Source organism: Drosophila ananassae, chromosome 2L (assembly GCF_017639315.1).
Source record: "Drosophila ananassae strain 14024-0371.13 chromosome 2L, ASM1763931v2, whole genome shotgun sequence".
Taxonomy (NCBI): Eukaryota; Metazoa; Arthropoda; class Insecta; order Diptera; family Drosophilidae; genus Drosophila; species Drosophila ananassae.
In genome coordinates, this window is record NC_057927.1 from 26,767,867 (window position 1) to 26,782,188 (window position 14,322).

Below are 14,322 nucleotides of genomic sequence, written 5' to 3' on the forward strand. Positions count from 1 at the left end.
TCTGTATTTGGATACAGATCATATAAAAATAATTATTTACCAAATATGTATTAGATACTGTTGGGCCAAGCAGCCACCAAAGAATTCATCTAAAATAATTATAATATGCTAAGCTGCAGCTGTTGTTATCAGCATGTTTCGTCTCTGTTTTGTCCCCAGTTTCGCATGCGCTTTATTGGCATTTGTAGCGTATGCGCTTTGGGGAGCTTTAGTTGAGCTTCTGCGCAAGCTCTTGTTTTGGCGTTTTGTTGTGATTTGGAGTTTATTGGAGCCGCTTGTATTAGGGTTAAATTGAGCCCAAAATAAATATATTGAAACTATAATTTGAAACGCGCATAGTTATTCGGTTGCTATTAAAAACTATTAATAGCTCAACAGATACATTTAGTACATTTAGTTTACAAAACTTAATCATTTTCTTCATGATGTTTAAAAATATATGGAAATAAGTTTCCAAACAGACAATAATATAAATGTTTTTTCTGGATTTCGGATATTGATATATCCCATATCTTATGATAGTTAAAAATTGGGCAATACCATCAAGGCCATTTTCGTTAATTTTAAATAATAATAATATAAATATTGTAAATTAAATTTGAAAAATCTCAAAAAGTATATATTATCCATAAACTATTAATTTGTATTAAATAAATAATGATTTTCCATGTCGCTGCAAAGGGTTAAGTTTCTGTTTTAAAAAAAGGTTTAAAGTCCGTAAAAAGTTAATTTCATTAATCCGGAAAGTAATCTGCTGGATCTAACATATCTTATAGTATTAAAATAATTTATTTTAGCCGTGTGCCCAAAAACTTGTACGATTTTTTGAATCACTCACGGTGACAGCCAAAGTGGAGACCTCATTGCATTGTTCTTCCGGTGGCTTTTTTGGCGTTATATTATAATCATGCCCAAATGTCGGATCATCCATCACATGGTGTTATTTCTTCGAAAATGTCTATTTGCTTTTCTCGCTTCTGTTGAAACTTTCCATTTTCAGTGTTTGTTTTTCGATAATTTACCATTTTTGGACACAGGTAAATAGCTCCGAGTTCTAGGGTTCGTTCCTGGGGGCGTGGCAACATTTATACGATCTCTCGCCGGAGTGTGGAAAGATCTTAACACTGATTACGGTCCAAATATTTGCCAATGTCAGAGATAGGAATTTATTATTTTTTTTTAGCCAGTTTTTCAATATACGATTCTGTCTCTGATGTTTCATATCAGAGCATCTCTGCTTATTTTTTAGATCGGACAATAAAGTTTTTAGTTCGTCTATCTTGACGCAACTAGATTGTGGCTAATAGTGTTTGCACTTTTTTAATTATTATATAGATAAGATGATTTCCAAGATCTCTGCAGACAGCACCAATCTGTCTGATCATCAGTCTAGTACACTTCAGGTTTTTCTGGATAGAACCGCGTATTATTTTCAGTGGTAATTCGTTGAAACTGATGGCTTTTATGTTCATTTTAATTGCATTTTATTTCTAGAAGACATTATAAAATTTAAATATTTTTAAAATAAATTTTTAGACTTTGTTTTACTTTATACCATGTAATTGTTTTTAATTTCATTTACAGAGGTAAGACTGTCGTATCTTAGAAATATCTTTATACCACCCACAATGCTTATAAAGCATATCTTATGGTTAATAGCCCCCTGGTCTCCTTTCCATCCTCAGGCCTTTTCGGGTTTCTCCAATTTTAGTTCGTAGGGCTCCTCCAGTTGCGCAGGTTGGTAGCCAACAAATGGATGGATTACTGGGGAGAGGAGCTTGGGGTCCAGCTTGGATCTATCCTTCAGTACATAGCTTAGGGGTAGGGCCACTAGCCAGGTGATGATGAAGCCCACGACCACATACCAGTTGAAGGATAGGTCTAAAATGCTGAATCCCTCATCCTTTAACGGCGTCTCTGCCGTTGAGCTTAGCAGTAAAGACGATTGCGTCGACAGTGTTTCATTAAATAGGCCAGCAGGACATCCATCTGTGGACTTGGGCAATGGTTCGTAGTGGTTGCGACCCCAGCTGAAGATTACGACGGAGGCCATGCACGCAATACTGGCAAGTACTCCACTTAGAGCAGCCTGAACAATAATACAATTTTAATCAAAATACTTATAGAAAAATAAGAGGAATGTAACCTTACCTTTCCATGAGCTTTGGGGACGAGCATGCCCAAGAAGAAGACGGCACAGTTGGCGCCAAAGCTGACGCCACCAATCGAGTATCACCTGGAGAATGGACGTGAATTTCTCCACCGCCATGCCTCCAAAGATGCAGTAGGTTCCAGCGAAAAGTACAAAGAGTTTCATGATCACATTGGCCTTGTGCTCGGTGTGGTTGATATGTGGCTTGATGTAATCGAAGTACACCACTCCGCCGAGGGAATTAATGCTGGCGGAGAGAGTGCTCAGAGCCGCACTGAACACGCAGGATATAAAGACACCCGGCATGCCCGACAAGTGTCCCACAGTGTCCTGCACGAAGTAGGGAACCATTTTATCCACTTTCGAAACATGGCCGGCTTCCATAGGATCGCAGGCGTGGAATCGAGCGTACATGACAACGCCAGTGAAGCAGTTGAAGAACATGATGATAATAAATCCCATTCCAAAGAGGAAAAGCGATCTAGGAATAAAAATGGTTAGTGGAAACAATAACTAATAACAATTAAAGCAATGTACCTTCTGGCATGTCCCAGCGAGGGCAGGGATACAATTCTCTGAACGCAACTCTGATTCAAGCCGACGTATCCTGACCACATGAGGGTGGCAGAAGTGAAGATATTCCAAATGGTAGACCTTGTGGTCGGATCGAAGTTGAAGCTACAAAAATCATATACAATGAGCTTTGAATTAAAAGAAAATTAGAGGGTAGAATACTTCACATCCAGGCGACCTCCTTCCCCAGCAATTCGAAAGACCTCGGAAAAGCCACCCACTCGAATAGCGCCCATCACTCCCACCAAAATCACGGAGAACATCATGATGGCTGCTTGAATGACGTCCGTCCAGACAACGGCCTTGATGCCGCCCTATAGAAGATTGCAATTTTAGGTAATCAGAAATGTAATCTCTTTGTACTTTCCTCCATTTATTGTACTTACAAACATGGTATAAAAGACACAGATTCCACACACAACCGTATTTATAATGTGTACATTGTATCCAGTGACTAAAAATATATACAGATATATACAATAGATATATATAGATACAGATAATCTAATCTAAAACGTACCCTGCGAAAAGGCCAATGAAGGCAGGAATATGAAGATGGGCAGCATAAAGAACATGGTCGAGATGAAGATGAAAGTCATCAGAACGCGCACCTTCCGGTTGAATCTCATCTCCAGGTACTACAAATTCGCAATATAGTTATGACCAAAATATTCCGAGTAAAATCCATTTCCGATAGGTTACCTCGAGGCAGTTGGTGATGTTGTTGTTGTAGAAAACGGGTATAACCACGTAGTTCAGCAGCGGCACCACAACCAGCATGCAAACCACGTTGAAGAACCAGTTTACTCCGTAGGCGTACATCTCCGCCGGAATGGTCATTATGGAGATGGCGGACAGTTGGCTGGCCACCAGCGAAATGGCAATGGGAATGGTCTTCATCCGCTTGCCACCCATCAGATACTCCTCGGTGGTGTCCGCGCCCTTTGCAAAGAATCCAAAGTACACTCCAATCGCGGCGGAGATGCTCAGCATCAGAGAAAAAACAACGTAATCCGTGGAATTGAATATGAACTGGGAATCCGGAACAACGGTGGCATTGGCCGCCAGTAAGGAGGTATTCGAAAGGGATGCCATTTTCGCAAGGATCCTCTAGGGATTAGCGCGTTTCACGAGTCAAGGATTTAAGCACAGTCCACTTTCACATTCACAATCACTTTCCGGTCGAGGCTCCGTCGGCGGAGAATAACTACTAAGAGCGATTCTACGGTCTTTCAGCCTTTATATATACATACCTGTTATTGCACGCGAATATATCTCCGGGATTACCGCCTCTAAATATTATCTATTGACGGCGCTCTCACGCCCGAAATCTTATCTGGATGACAGGCTATTATCCATTATCTGCTAGGATCTTAAGACCCCACTGTCAATTCTCCTCCGGACTCGCAGCTCTCGCCGTTTTGAAGTCCGATAAGAACTCCTGACATTGCCCCGGCTTAGCCGAGATTACGTGATCCGCAAACTATACGGACTCCTCTCATTCATTGTTTTCATTGTCATCCGCTAGTCTCCTGAGTTGTTGACTTATTGATATCGTCGTCACTGTCCTACTCCGTCCAATTTCGCCAAATCATCAATCAAATCAATTTTGTTTTAATAATAATTATATTTATATACTACATTTAATCGATTGTATTAATATATTCAGGTCTAATTTAAATTTTTATCCATAATTCTTTTCTAAAATTTCCAGTTTTATTTCGCGAGGCTCCTCCATTTGAGTCAGCTCATAGTTGACAAATGGACGAATCACCGGCGAAAGCAGCTTGGGATTCCGTTTAGCATCCGATTTTTCCTTGAGGATAAAACTGAGAGGAAGGGCCACTAGCCAAGTGATGAGAAATCCCACGGCCACGTACCAATTGAAGGAGAGATCTAGGATGCTAGACTCCTGTTCCTTCTGAGTATGAAGGATCGAATCCGCCGAGAACGTTGTATTCAGCATGTTAGCTGGACATCCCTCGGTGCTTTGGCTTATAGGATCATACTGGTTACGTCCCCAGCTGAGAATTACGATGGAGAGGATGGAGGCTATACTGGCCGCTACTCCACTCAGGGCAGCCTAATCCAGATGTAAAAATTATTTCAAGTTTTTACGAATATTAAATTTAATCAAAATTACCTTTTCATGAGCCTTGGGAATCAACATGCCCAGCAGGAACACCCCACAGTTGGCTCCGAAGCTAACTCCAACAATGGAGTAGACTACCTGGAAGATGGAACTGAACTTGTCAACCACCATGCCGCCAAATACACAGTGGATTCCCGCGATGAGCACAAAGATTTTCATGATCACGTTGGCCTTGTGCTCGGTGTGGTTGATATGTGGCTTTATGTAATCAAAGTACACCACCCCGCCGAGGGAATTAATGCTGGCGGAGAGAGTGCTCAGAGCAGCACTGAACACGCAGGATATAAAGACACCCGGCATGCCCCAGATGTGTCCCACTGTGTCCTGTACGAAATAGGGAACCATTTTGTCCAGTTTGGACACTTGCCCAATTGCGATGGGATCACAGTCGTGGAAACGGGAATACATCACGATGCCCGTAAAGCAATTGAAGAACATAATGACAATGAAGCCGAATCCAAAGATGACCAAGGATCTAAAAATAAAATATTTTAGTTACTGGACAATTAAAAGATAACCAACTGACCTTCTGGCATGGGACAACGAAGGAAGAGACACGATTCGCTGGACACAGCTTTGATTTAGTCCAGCATTTCCCGCCCAGAGAATTGTGGCTGAAGAAAAAATATTCCAGAAGGTGGCTCGTGTTGACAAATCAAAATTATAGCTGAAATGCAAGAAAGTTCAAAAAAGTTCTCAATGAAATATGTGCCAAATCTCACTTTACATCCAAGCGGCCACCCTCTCCAGCAATCCGAAGAACTTCGGAGAGGCCACCAACTCGATGGGCACCCAAAACTCCCACCAAAATCACAGAGATTACCATTATAGCGGCTTGAATAACATCCGTCCATACCACGGCCTTTATGCCTCCCTGAACAGGAATATAAATTATAATAATTAAAGACAATATTTCTTTTTTTATAAAACCTTTCAGGTACTTACAAACATTGTATAGAAAACACAGATGCCGCAGACAATTATGTTTATGATATGAACATTGAATCCAGTAACTGAAAATGCAAAATAATATTATATATTATGTTATATTTTTATATATATACTCTTTATAAATATAAATTATAAAGAGCATGTAGAGTTAACTTTAAATTACCTTGGGAAAATGCCAACGAAGGAACAAAAATAAAAATGGGCAGCATGAAAAATAAAGTCGCAATGAATATAAACGTCTGCAGGCCCCGAACTTTACGGCTAAATCGCATCTCCAGATACTAAAAATATAGAACATAAATTATAATAGAATATTCTAGGTGAAAAATACTTTTCATCAGCTAACCTCGTAGCAGTTGGTAATGTTATTGTTGTAGAAAACTGGGATCACCACGTAGTTTAAAATCGGCACCACAAACAACATACAGACTACGTTGAAAACCCAATTTATTCCGTAGGCGTACATCTCCGCCGGAATAGTCATTATGGATATGGCCGATAGTTGACTGGCCACCAGGGAAATGGCAATGGGAATGGTCTTCATCCGCTTGCCACCCATCAGATACTCCTCGGTGGTGTCCTCCCCCTTGGCAAAGAATCCAAAGTATACTCCAATTGCGGCCGAGATGCTCAGCATCAGGGCCAGTACAAAGTAGTGTGTGGAGTTAAATATGAACTGGGATTCCGGAATCGAAGTAGCCACAGTGGCCAGTAAGGATGCGTTTAAAGAGGACGTCATTTCTGGGAGAATCTTCTACGGTCCACGAGTTTTCCACTTTCCGGCTGCTGCGGCGGAGAATCGCGAATGAGAGCAGCGTGCTACCGTTTAAATTTTTATATTAATTTCTAAGACGGCACTTTATCGCCCCCTTATCTAATAATTATTTAGGGCACACCCAGACTTTATCTGAATTGGCCGCTGCTATCTCCTAGGATCTGTATGTCTTGCAACGCAAAGCGTTTAGTTATCTAGGGAATCTCCTGGCAATGACATTTCAGTTTTTCATAATTATTTTATATTACTTTATGCATATCAAAGGGATCTGTTTTTAGTCTTTGCTACTATAAAATTATTTATTTCATCATGAAGCGAAATCTTGATAATTATTAGGATTCTATACACGTACATGCATACTTTAATTAAAAATGCTATCTAAAATTTGATGGGCCACAAAGTTTACCCAAACATATCGTTTTAACTAAGCATTTTACAAAATTAAGGATTTTTATAGTAAAGGTTTCTAGAAATATATGTATTGGTAATTAATACGAAGTATTAATTATAGTTTTTTTTTATTACATTTAACATTAAATCACCATATATATTATATAACCATAGTTTATCGTAACATATTATTTTTATAAGTTCTGAGAGAATTTACTTGAACACTCCTATTATTTTGAGAAACCCATATTGGGTGTTATTCCCTTTTTTATATATTTTTTTAAATACGTATTTAGTGAAGTAACTTTTTTTTAGTTTTAATTTCTTTAATACAAGTCATATTTGTTAAAAAAAATAAATTAAAAAAATTTAATTCGTATTGACATAGTTTTTTCACCGATTTTCACATTCGTAATGGGCACTCCTATTATTTTGAAAACAACTGAAAGTTCAAAGGTTAATTTAGGTTAATTTTAGTAGTTCCCTAAAGGGGACTCTCGATCAATTCTCATGTAGGAACATAGGATAAACCGAAACAATCTTTTATAATCAAATCAAATCAAATTTAAATTTAATAACTCGCCAAACTTTATTGAAAATCATTGTAGTGAACTTATTTCTTTAGGGGCTTATGACTTTAACCAAATTTTTAATAAATTTACCCAATTTAACTTCGAAATGTGCTCTTTATGATTGTTTTACTATTTTTTTATAAAAACATAACATTGTAAATCATTATATAAATGATATATTTCAAACAGTACTACCACAATCTATGATGAGTTTGCGGTGGTCGCCATGCTGTAATCTTTCCGATGGAGCATCTTAGTCTATTCGGGTGCACCTCCAAATGTGGCCACATGGATGGCTACTTCGGCACGCATTCAATTGGGCAATGGGTAATGTTAATGATGCCGAATGTTGGTTAAGTGGCTGCAGCTTCAGCTCCAACTTCCAACGTGGAGCTGCAACGGTGGCCACAGCTGAGATGTCCGTCGGCTCATCATTCCCCTGCAGCCCTCACCCCTGACCCGAAGGTATGTTGAATCTGCAACAGCATCTGTCGCAATCTCGGCGTAATGAGCACCCCTCCGGCTCCAGTCCACCATCCCCATTTTCATCTCCATCTTCATCATCGTCATCCATTTCGGGCACTTGCACGACAGTCATTGATGATGAGAGTTAGCTCTGAGCACTGGGAAATAAAGTTTTAATTGCTTTTTTGATATTGGATAATTATTTGAATTGATTTATGTTTTATACTAAGATAATGTGAATATAATGTAAGTAATTAAAGCTCCTTTAGACCGACAAATAAATATCCTCTTTTAAACAAGAGACTCACTGAAAGAGACTTTAAAAATGGTATGCCATAGAAGTCACTTGTTTTCTTTCTGTGTAGGGGTTGGGGGTTACTGCTACCACATCATCGATGTTGAAAAGTGAAAGGATTTTTGAAGATGCTTGAGTTGGTATTTAATAAACTCACATAAGGCCAAGTGACAACTCGATTTTTGGAGTGCTACGAACTCGTTTAATTGGAATGGGTCTCAGACACCTGATGGCGGATTGTCATTAGGCGATTGTCGAGTATTTTAGAGGTAAACAATAAGAAATTTGGGTCATTAGATCACACATAAAATATTACAAGTTACAAGTAACCCTCTTCTTCTTATGAACCCGAATGGTAAGTAAAAACAATAGAATCATTTAACGGTGACAAAATTTACTATTTTTTTTATTATTTTCATATTTTTTTGTTGTTTCTTTGTTTGTTTCATATAAAATAAAAACACTTACGAGCTAATAATGCGTTATAACACTGTCTGGGGTGTTTTTTTTCCATGTGGATGTTGTGGTTTCTGTGTGTTGTGGCTTTCGTTTTCGGTTTGTTCTTGTATTTGTGTGTAGTGTGGAGAAAACTATTTACAAAGATTACAAAAAGAATCCAAAAACGAATTACCCGAATTCGATTCGAATTTGCATTGAGGGTACGAGCCGAAATTCGAGACAGAGTATGGTTTTCTTGGGGGGAGAGGTTGGTGGAGTTTGGAGTGATTTTGGGTTTACAGTCGCTGAGTTTTGGATGGGATGTTGAGAGGAGAAACGATCACATCACATAAGTTCACTCCGGATCTCTCGTTTCTAGGTCCAGGATACCCAAATTGCTCTCGGGATTGGTTAGTGTTGTCGTCGTCCTTTGTTTTCTGTCGGTTGCGTCCATTTTTATGTTCTTTCTTCGTCGGTGTTCATTTTTGGCAGCAAAGTGTGTTTGATTCTAGCGGATGTGAGACCTGTTTTGTGGATCTAGAAGGGCGCTCCGTAGCTGCCGCTGGGCCTGGACGGGGCACCGTAGGATCCCGAGGGGGCGCTGGGGTATCCACCGCCACCACCGCCGGCCTGGGTGCTCTGCTGGGCGAACTGGGCCACCTGGATGGCCTGGCGGACTCCCTCCAGATCAATGCCGACCACACGGCCGCCACCTCCGATTCCGGGGGCTCCGTAGCTGGTGGATGGGGGTCCGTAGCTGGACGAGGGTCCGCTGGGGTATCCACCGCCGCCGCCGCCGCCACCTCCACCGCCGCCTCCCTGCTTGCTCTCCTCGTTCAGCAGGATCTGACGCACCTGCTCCAGCAGCTGGGGGTCCACGTTCTGGCCCTCTGAGGTCTGGAATCCTCCGCTGACGGCCTGGTAGCCACCGCCACCACCACCGCCGCCGCCTCCGAAGGAGGAGCCGCCACCGAATCCGCCGCCGAAGCCGCCTCCGAATCCGCCGCCACCGCCTCCTCCGCGGGGATAGTTGTAGCCAGATGGCGGCTCAGCCGCAGCCAAGGCGGCCAGAGCGAACACTAAGAACTGTAAATGAAATTTATTATTTAATTTAGATAGATGTAAGAGCCATAATTCAAAGTTTTTAATTTACATTTAAACAAAAAAAATTATTGAGAATTCTGGAATAATTTTGGAAGCAGTGGCTTCAACTACTTTTTGCTTATCGTTTTTGAAAAAACCAAAAAGTATTGCGAATTCCGAATGCCTTATGATCAAATAAAATCTTTAAAAACTCTCAAGTTGTGTAAAAATCGGAATTCCTTTCCAACTTTTCAACAAGGAGTTGCTTTTAAATCCGATTTAATATCCAAAAATGTCCTTTTCTTTGGTGATCCTCTGGCCAGCAATTTATATTTAATCCTATCCGATTTTTGGATCAGCACTTACCACTGAGAAGGAGTTCATAGCGACGAGTTGTGTGTGAGAGTGTTGTTTGGGGGGAAAGTTGAGTAGAGTAGAGTGGAGTAGTGAATGTGGTTGCTTTCGAGTGGGGAACCAGCGACTGAATGCATCTCCCTGGCCAGCAGAGCCACTCTTTATACCCGCGCGGTGTGCTGGTCTTCGGGTACATTCGGGCCCAAAACAACATCATTATGGCCAAAACTTCGTCTTCAACTTGTTTCGAGGCGACTTGCATTTGTTTTTTCTTCGCTTCTCACAATAAAACAAAAATTTCCAAATGAAAAACACAAAAAGAAGAAGACAAAACTAAAACCAAAAACAAAAAAAGAAAAACTAAAAGAAAAGGCCGAAAAAAAATAAAATGTCGCTAACGATTTTGGTATTTGAAATTTTCTTTGGCACTTTCCTTCGATTCGCGACATGGACCAGGAAGTCAATTTTCCCACCGCCACCATCGCGATTGATTTCAAAGGTAAAACCAAAAAAAAAAAATGAACTTATCCGAAAAAGATTTTGGACAGCCCAGGACAATCATAGGTTTCCCAATCCACAGACATATAGACTGCATATATATATTTGTTTTGGCCATGAGGGATGGTTCCTTTTCGCTGGCATGACGAAACTGCATTTTGGATTTCGCGTTTCGCATTTCCCGTTGCCCAACGTTGCAGTTGCATTTTCAATTGTGGGTAAATCGCAGCCCGGGCCCAGCTATGGTACATTCATCAACATCAGCTCAGCCCGGCGCGTCACATGGGGCACGAAGATTACGAAATGGGCTGGGAAAAACAGGCAGACGTCAGGGAAGGCAGGAGGCGGGCGAAGGCGGCTCGCAAAATACTACCCATGATCTCGAAGTGGAGCAGTAGGGCTCTAGTACGTAGGGGGCGTATAATTACGGTTTCCCAAGTAACGAAATTAAATTTTAATATGCAAACGAATGTGAAAAGCATATTAATTTTTAACACCTTTGAGACGACGAGTTTATCAAATTAAATCAGATAGGCCAATTATGCCAAGTTGATGACTTTAAAATAATGAAGAACTTAATACTTTTTCACTTTATATTGATAAAAATATAAAAACAAACTCATATATCATGAATAATGTATTTAAAATCGTATCCCATTATCAAAAATTTACTAAACTATTTACTAAACTATACAAAATAGTAGTAGTATAATAGTAGTATTTAGTTTACAAAAATGTTCTTAGTTCCTTATAAATAATCAGATCAGACATCAGATACCATAAAGAAGCCTCCTTAAATGCAGAAATTTCAGTACTAATTATTGTTTTTTTCTTTTAATATAAAAACTGCTTATTTCAGGGTTAAAATTAAACTGCCAATTTAAATGGAATTCACATTCGCAACTGGCAAGAAGGAAGGACATGAGTCACCAAGGGAGTCACAATTTGCGGTTGCATAAGACCTTCTGACCTCGAAAGAACTGACCAGAAACCAGAGATCTGCCCCTATTCTGGCCAAAGTGAAAGAAGTCCCGCCCGGGAGCCATGCTGTGCCCATTATGTCAGCGGATTTCGATCGGCTCTTCACCTGAACAGCACCTGTGGCTATATGGCTGGAAAGGTGTCATTAAATAAAAAATATACACAATGAAAGGGAAGACGACCACAATCGACAGAAAATGAAACTGAATCCGACTGGCAGTAAATTGGAGTAAATGAGGTTTATTTACATCCCAGCACACACACTTTCGCGGAGTTGTTTTCCAATTGCAGTTCCAAAACTGGCAGTTACGCTTACAGAGAAGAAAATAATAATAATAAATTCATAACATACATTCATATTAATTCATAATTTCGACTAAATTAGAAGCAATAACTGGAAAAAACAAATACATTTGAACAAATAAATCCTTAAACTTTCAGGAACATTTGTTTAATTTATTATTAAATTTTATGTTGTTTTTGGATTAGAAATTATTTTTGAAATATATATTCTTTTTTTAGAGTGCACTAAGGGCGCCTCTGAGCATCGGAAACCTTCACGCTCCAAAGTGAAGGACTTGGACTTGGGTGTTTTGCTTGGCCTGCGTTGCGTTGTTGCGTGCTTCCCTGCGTTGGGGCACGATCTGCAATTGGAGTTTTGGCTCTTTGCTGGCTTTCGAGGGCTTTGGGTCTTGAGGGGCGGGAGGCAGCGATGAGATGAAAGTCAACACTTAACACTCCACGGTGGTGGAGGCAGCAGCACCGACAACGGCAACAGAAACAGCAGCTTTGCCTCAATGACAGTGCGCTAAATCATTTTTCGTGGCTCGGAATTGTTTTGATCGGCTGTGGCTGCCACTGTCGCTGGAACTGTTAATTTGGTTTATTGTGGTCACTCTCGTTGTATCTGTATCTGTATCTGTAGCTGTACTTGTATCTGTATCTGTGTCTGTACCCTAGAGACGGTCGGCGAAGGTCTCTCACCCATTGATGGCGTAATTCACTTTTTGTCGGACTTCACTTTCAGCCATGTAATTGGAGTAACAGGAAAAGGTCACATGCAAGACGGGCTAAAAAAAAAATTGGGCTAAGATACTCGTACGAAAGGCAATCCTTGTAAATTAAATTAAGACTTCCTCACCAAGCGTTGGACCTGATTTTAAACATTTTTATTCCAGATACTCAAAAAGCTCAAAAAGTAAACTTTTAAAGGTTTAAAAAAAAGAAATAGTTTTACTTTATACTGGAATTTAAAATTGGTTTACAAAATTCATCTTTGATGAATAAAATAATTCATAAGCAGGATTGTGTCTTGCATTTTTTTAAACTAGAATATTTTATTAACCCTATCGTGGGAGTACGACTTTAATTTCAAACTTACTGCTATTGTTTTTGGGTTCATGCCTGCCCCGGGGCCTATATGCTATTTTTAGTCGCTTTTTTTGCAATCTTAATGCCCCGCTTTATTATATACCGTGGCCTATCTGAACAGATCCATCATTAACACGTCTGCCACTAGGTCAACTTTTGGACAGTGACGGCTTCGGCTCTTGGTTTCGCGGTTTTTGGGTTTGGGTCTCGTGTTTTTTCTCAGTCTTTTCAAGAAACTCATTATGCATCTGGCGGCGACTGCCCCAGTGTGCGTGCGTAATTGTTATGACACTATAATTGGGCCAGCAATGGCAAAACAAAGCACACGAAACAAAAATAAAATCCCCCTCGAAAAGTAAAAAAGCTGCCAACGGGCAGACGCGCGTAAATTTTCAAATCGAATTCGCAAAGCCTCGTTCGCTATCGAGATTAAGTTCGAGACGTCTTCGATTTGAATTTTGCAATGCCTTGTTTCATTTATTTATTTTTATTTCTATGTTTTGTAGAAGCGGACAACGCCCCCGCCTCAAAAGTCAATTGAAATTACAAGCCACTGCGATTCGCGAATTTTAATTCGATTTTATTGTGTTTTAGGGTTTAGACTAAATTATACGTGTTTTGGATTTTTCGAGCCCCTTTCTCGTATTCTCGGTTTCGATATCCATGGCGTATACGCAACATTAACAACCTTCTTTTTTTGGTACCCCAATCGTCGGATCGCTTCAGGTGCAACATGCTAATCGACATGGAGGCCTCTGCAGCTGGGATGTGCAATAAAAAATGCCTACATGATTAATGATAAAGAGGTGGCCATTTTTCACAGTTGAATATGAGGCTGGTGTCGCGACAAAAAGCTGATCATTCCGGCCTATTGATGACAGAGGGAGAATATCGCGCCACTCGAACGACAAAAATGATAATTGCTGCGCTGATGAAGATGAGTCCGCTAAATTTTTGGATGGTTTGCTGGTTTGTTGGTTTAATGCCCGGAGCGCAGGCTCAGAGCCACCTCGTACCGACAAACTCCCGGCTCCAAGCCGCCGCGGCGGGCGGAGTGGCAGGTTACATAAGGCGCCGACGCAGAAGAGTCGGGCGGCGAGCAAGCCCCCTGTAGTAGCAATTGGTAGTACATGCACTCGTACCCAAAACCAACGCCAGCAATAGCCAAACCACAACCTCATATAGCTGAGCCACTGATCAGTAATGCCAACTTTGGGGCATTAAATTATTATTATTTTGTACTTAATACTTTTTTAATTTAAATGAAATATT

The 14,322-nt window shown here is 40.4% G+C and overlaps 3 protein-coding genes across 3 annotated transcripts; all 3 read right to left on the bottom strand.

Annotated features, from left to right (window-relative positions):
• Positions 1-1,542: 1,542 nt before the first annotated feature.
• Positions 1,543-4,315, bottom strand: LOC26513989 (sodium-coupled monocarboxylate transporter 2). Its single transcript, XM_032449612.2, is given in 8 exon segments — positions 1,543-2,089; positions 2,152-2,233; positions 2,235-2,633; positions 2,690-2,830; positions 2,888-3,039; positions 3,112-3,179; positions 3,246-3,363; positions 3,428-4,315. Coding segments are annotated over 8 exon segments (1,761 nt in total). The 5' UTR covers positions 3,821-4,315; the 3' UTR covers positions 1,543-1,681.
• Positions 4,316-4,328: 13 nt separating this feature from the next.
• On the bottom strand, positions 4,329-6,643 carry LOC6505892 (sodium-coupled monocarboxylate transporter 2). Its single transcript, XM_001964528.4, has 7 exons — positions 6,175-6,643; positions 5,992-6,109; positions 5,823-5,890; positions 5,600-5,751; positions 5,404-5,544; positions 4,869-5,352; positions 4,329-4,808 (listed from the first exon to the last, which is right to left on the bottom strand). Exons 1-7 carry the CDS (start codon positions 6,565-6,567, stop codon positions 4,410-4,412), a joined length of 1,755 nt encoding a protein of 584 aa, XP_001964564.2. The 5' UTR covers positions 6,568-6,643; the 3' UTR covers positions 4,329-4,409.
• Positions 6,644-8,702: 2,059 nt separating this feature from the next.
• On the bottom strand, positions 8,703-10,360 carry LOC6505891 (keratin, type II cytoskeletal 1). Its single transcript, XM_001964527.4, has 2 exons — positions 10,213-10,360; positions 8,703-9,849 (listed from the first exon to the last, which is right to left on the bottom strand). Exons 1-2 carry the CDS (start codon positions 10,228-10,230, stop codon positions 9,301-9,303), a joined length of 567 nt encoding a protein of 188 aa, XP_001964563.1. The 5' UTR covers positions 10,231-10,360; the 3' UTR covers positions 8,703-9,300.
• Positions 10,361-14,322: the final 3,962 nt, after the last annotated feature.

Excerpts from the sequence above, each read along its gene's own strand:
- LOC6505892 (XM_001964528.4), bottom strand. The coding sequence starts at position 6,567 with ATGACGTCCTCTTTAAACGCATCCTTACTGGCCACTGTGGCTACTTCG. Across the intron at positions 5,353-5,403 it reads TCGTTGTCCCATGCCAGAAG|ATCCTTGGTCATCTTTGGAT; the intron begins GTCAGTTGGTTA and ends TTTTATTTTTAG. Across the intron at positions 4,809-4,868 it reads TTCCCAAGGCTCATGAAAAG|GCTGCCCTGAGTGGAGTAGC; the intron begins GTAATTTTGATT and ends CATCTGGATTAG.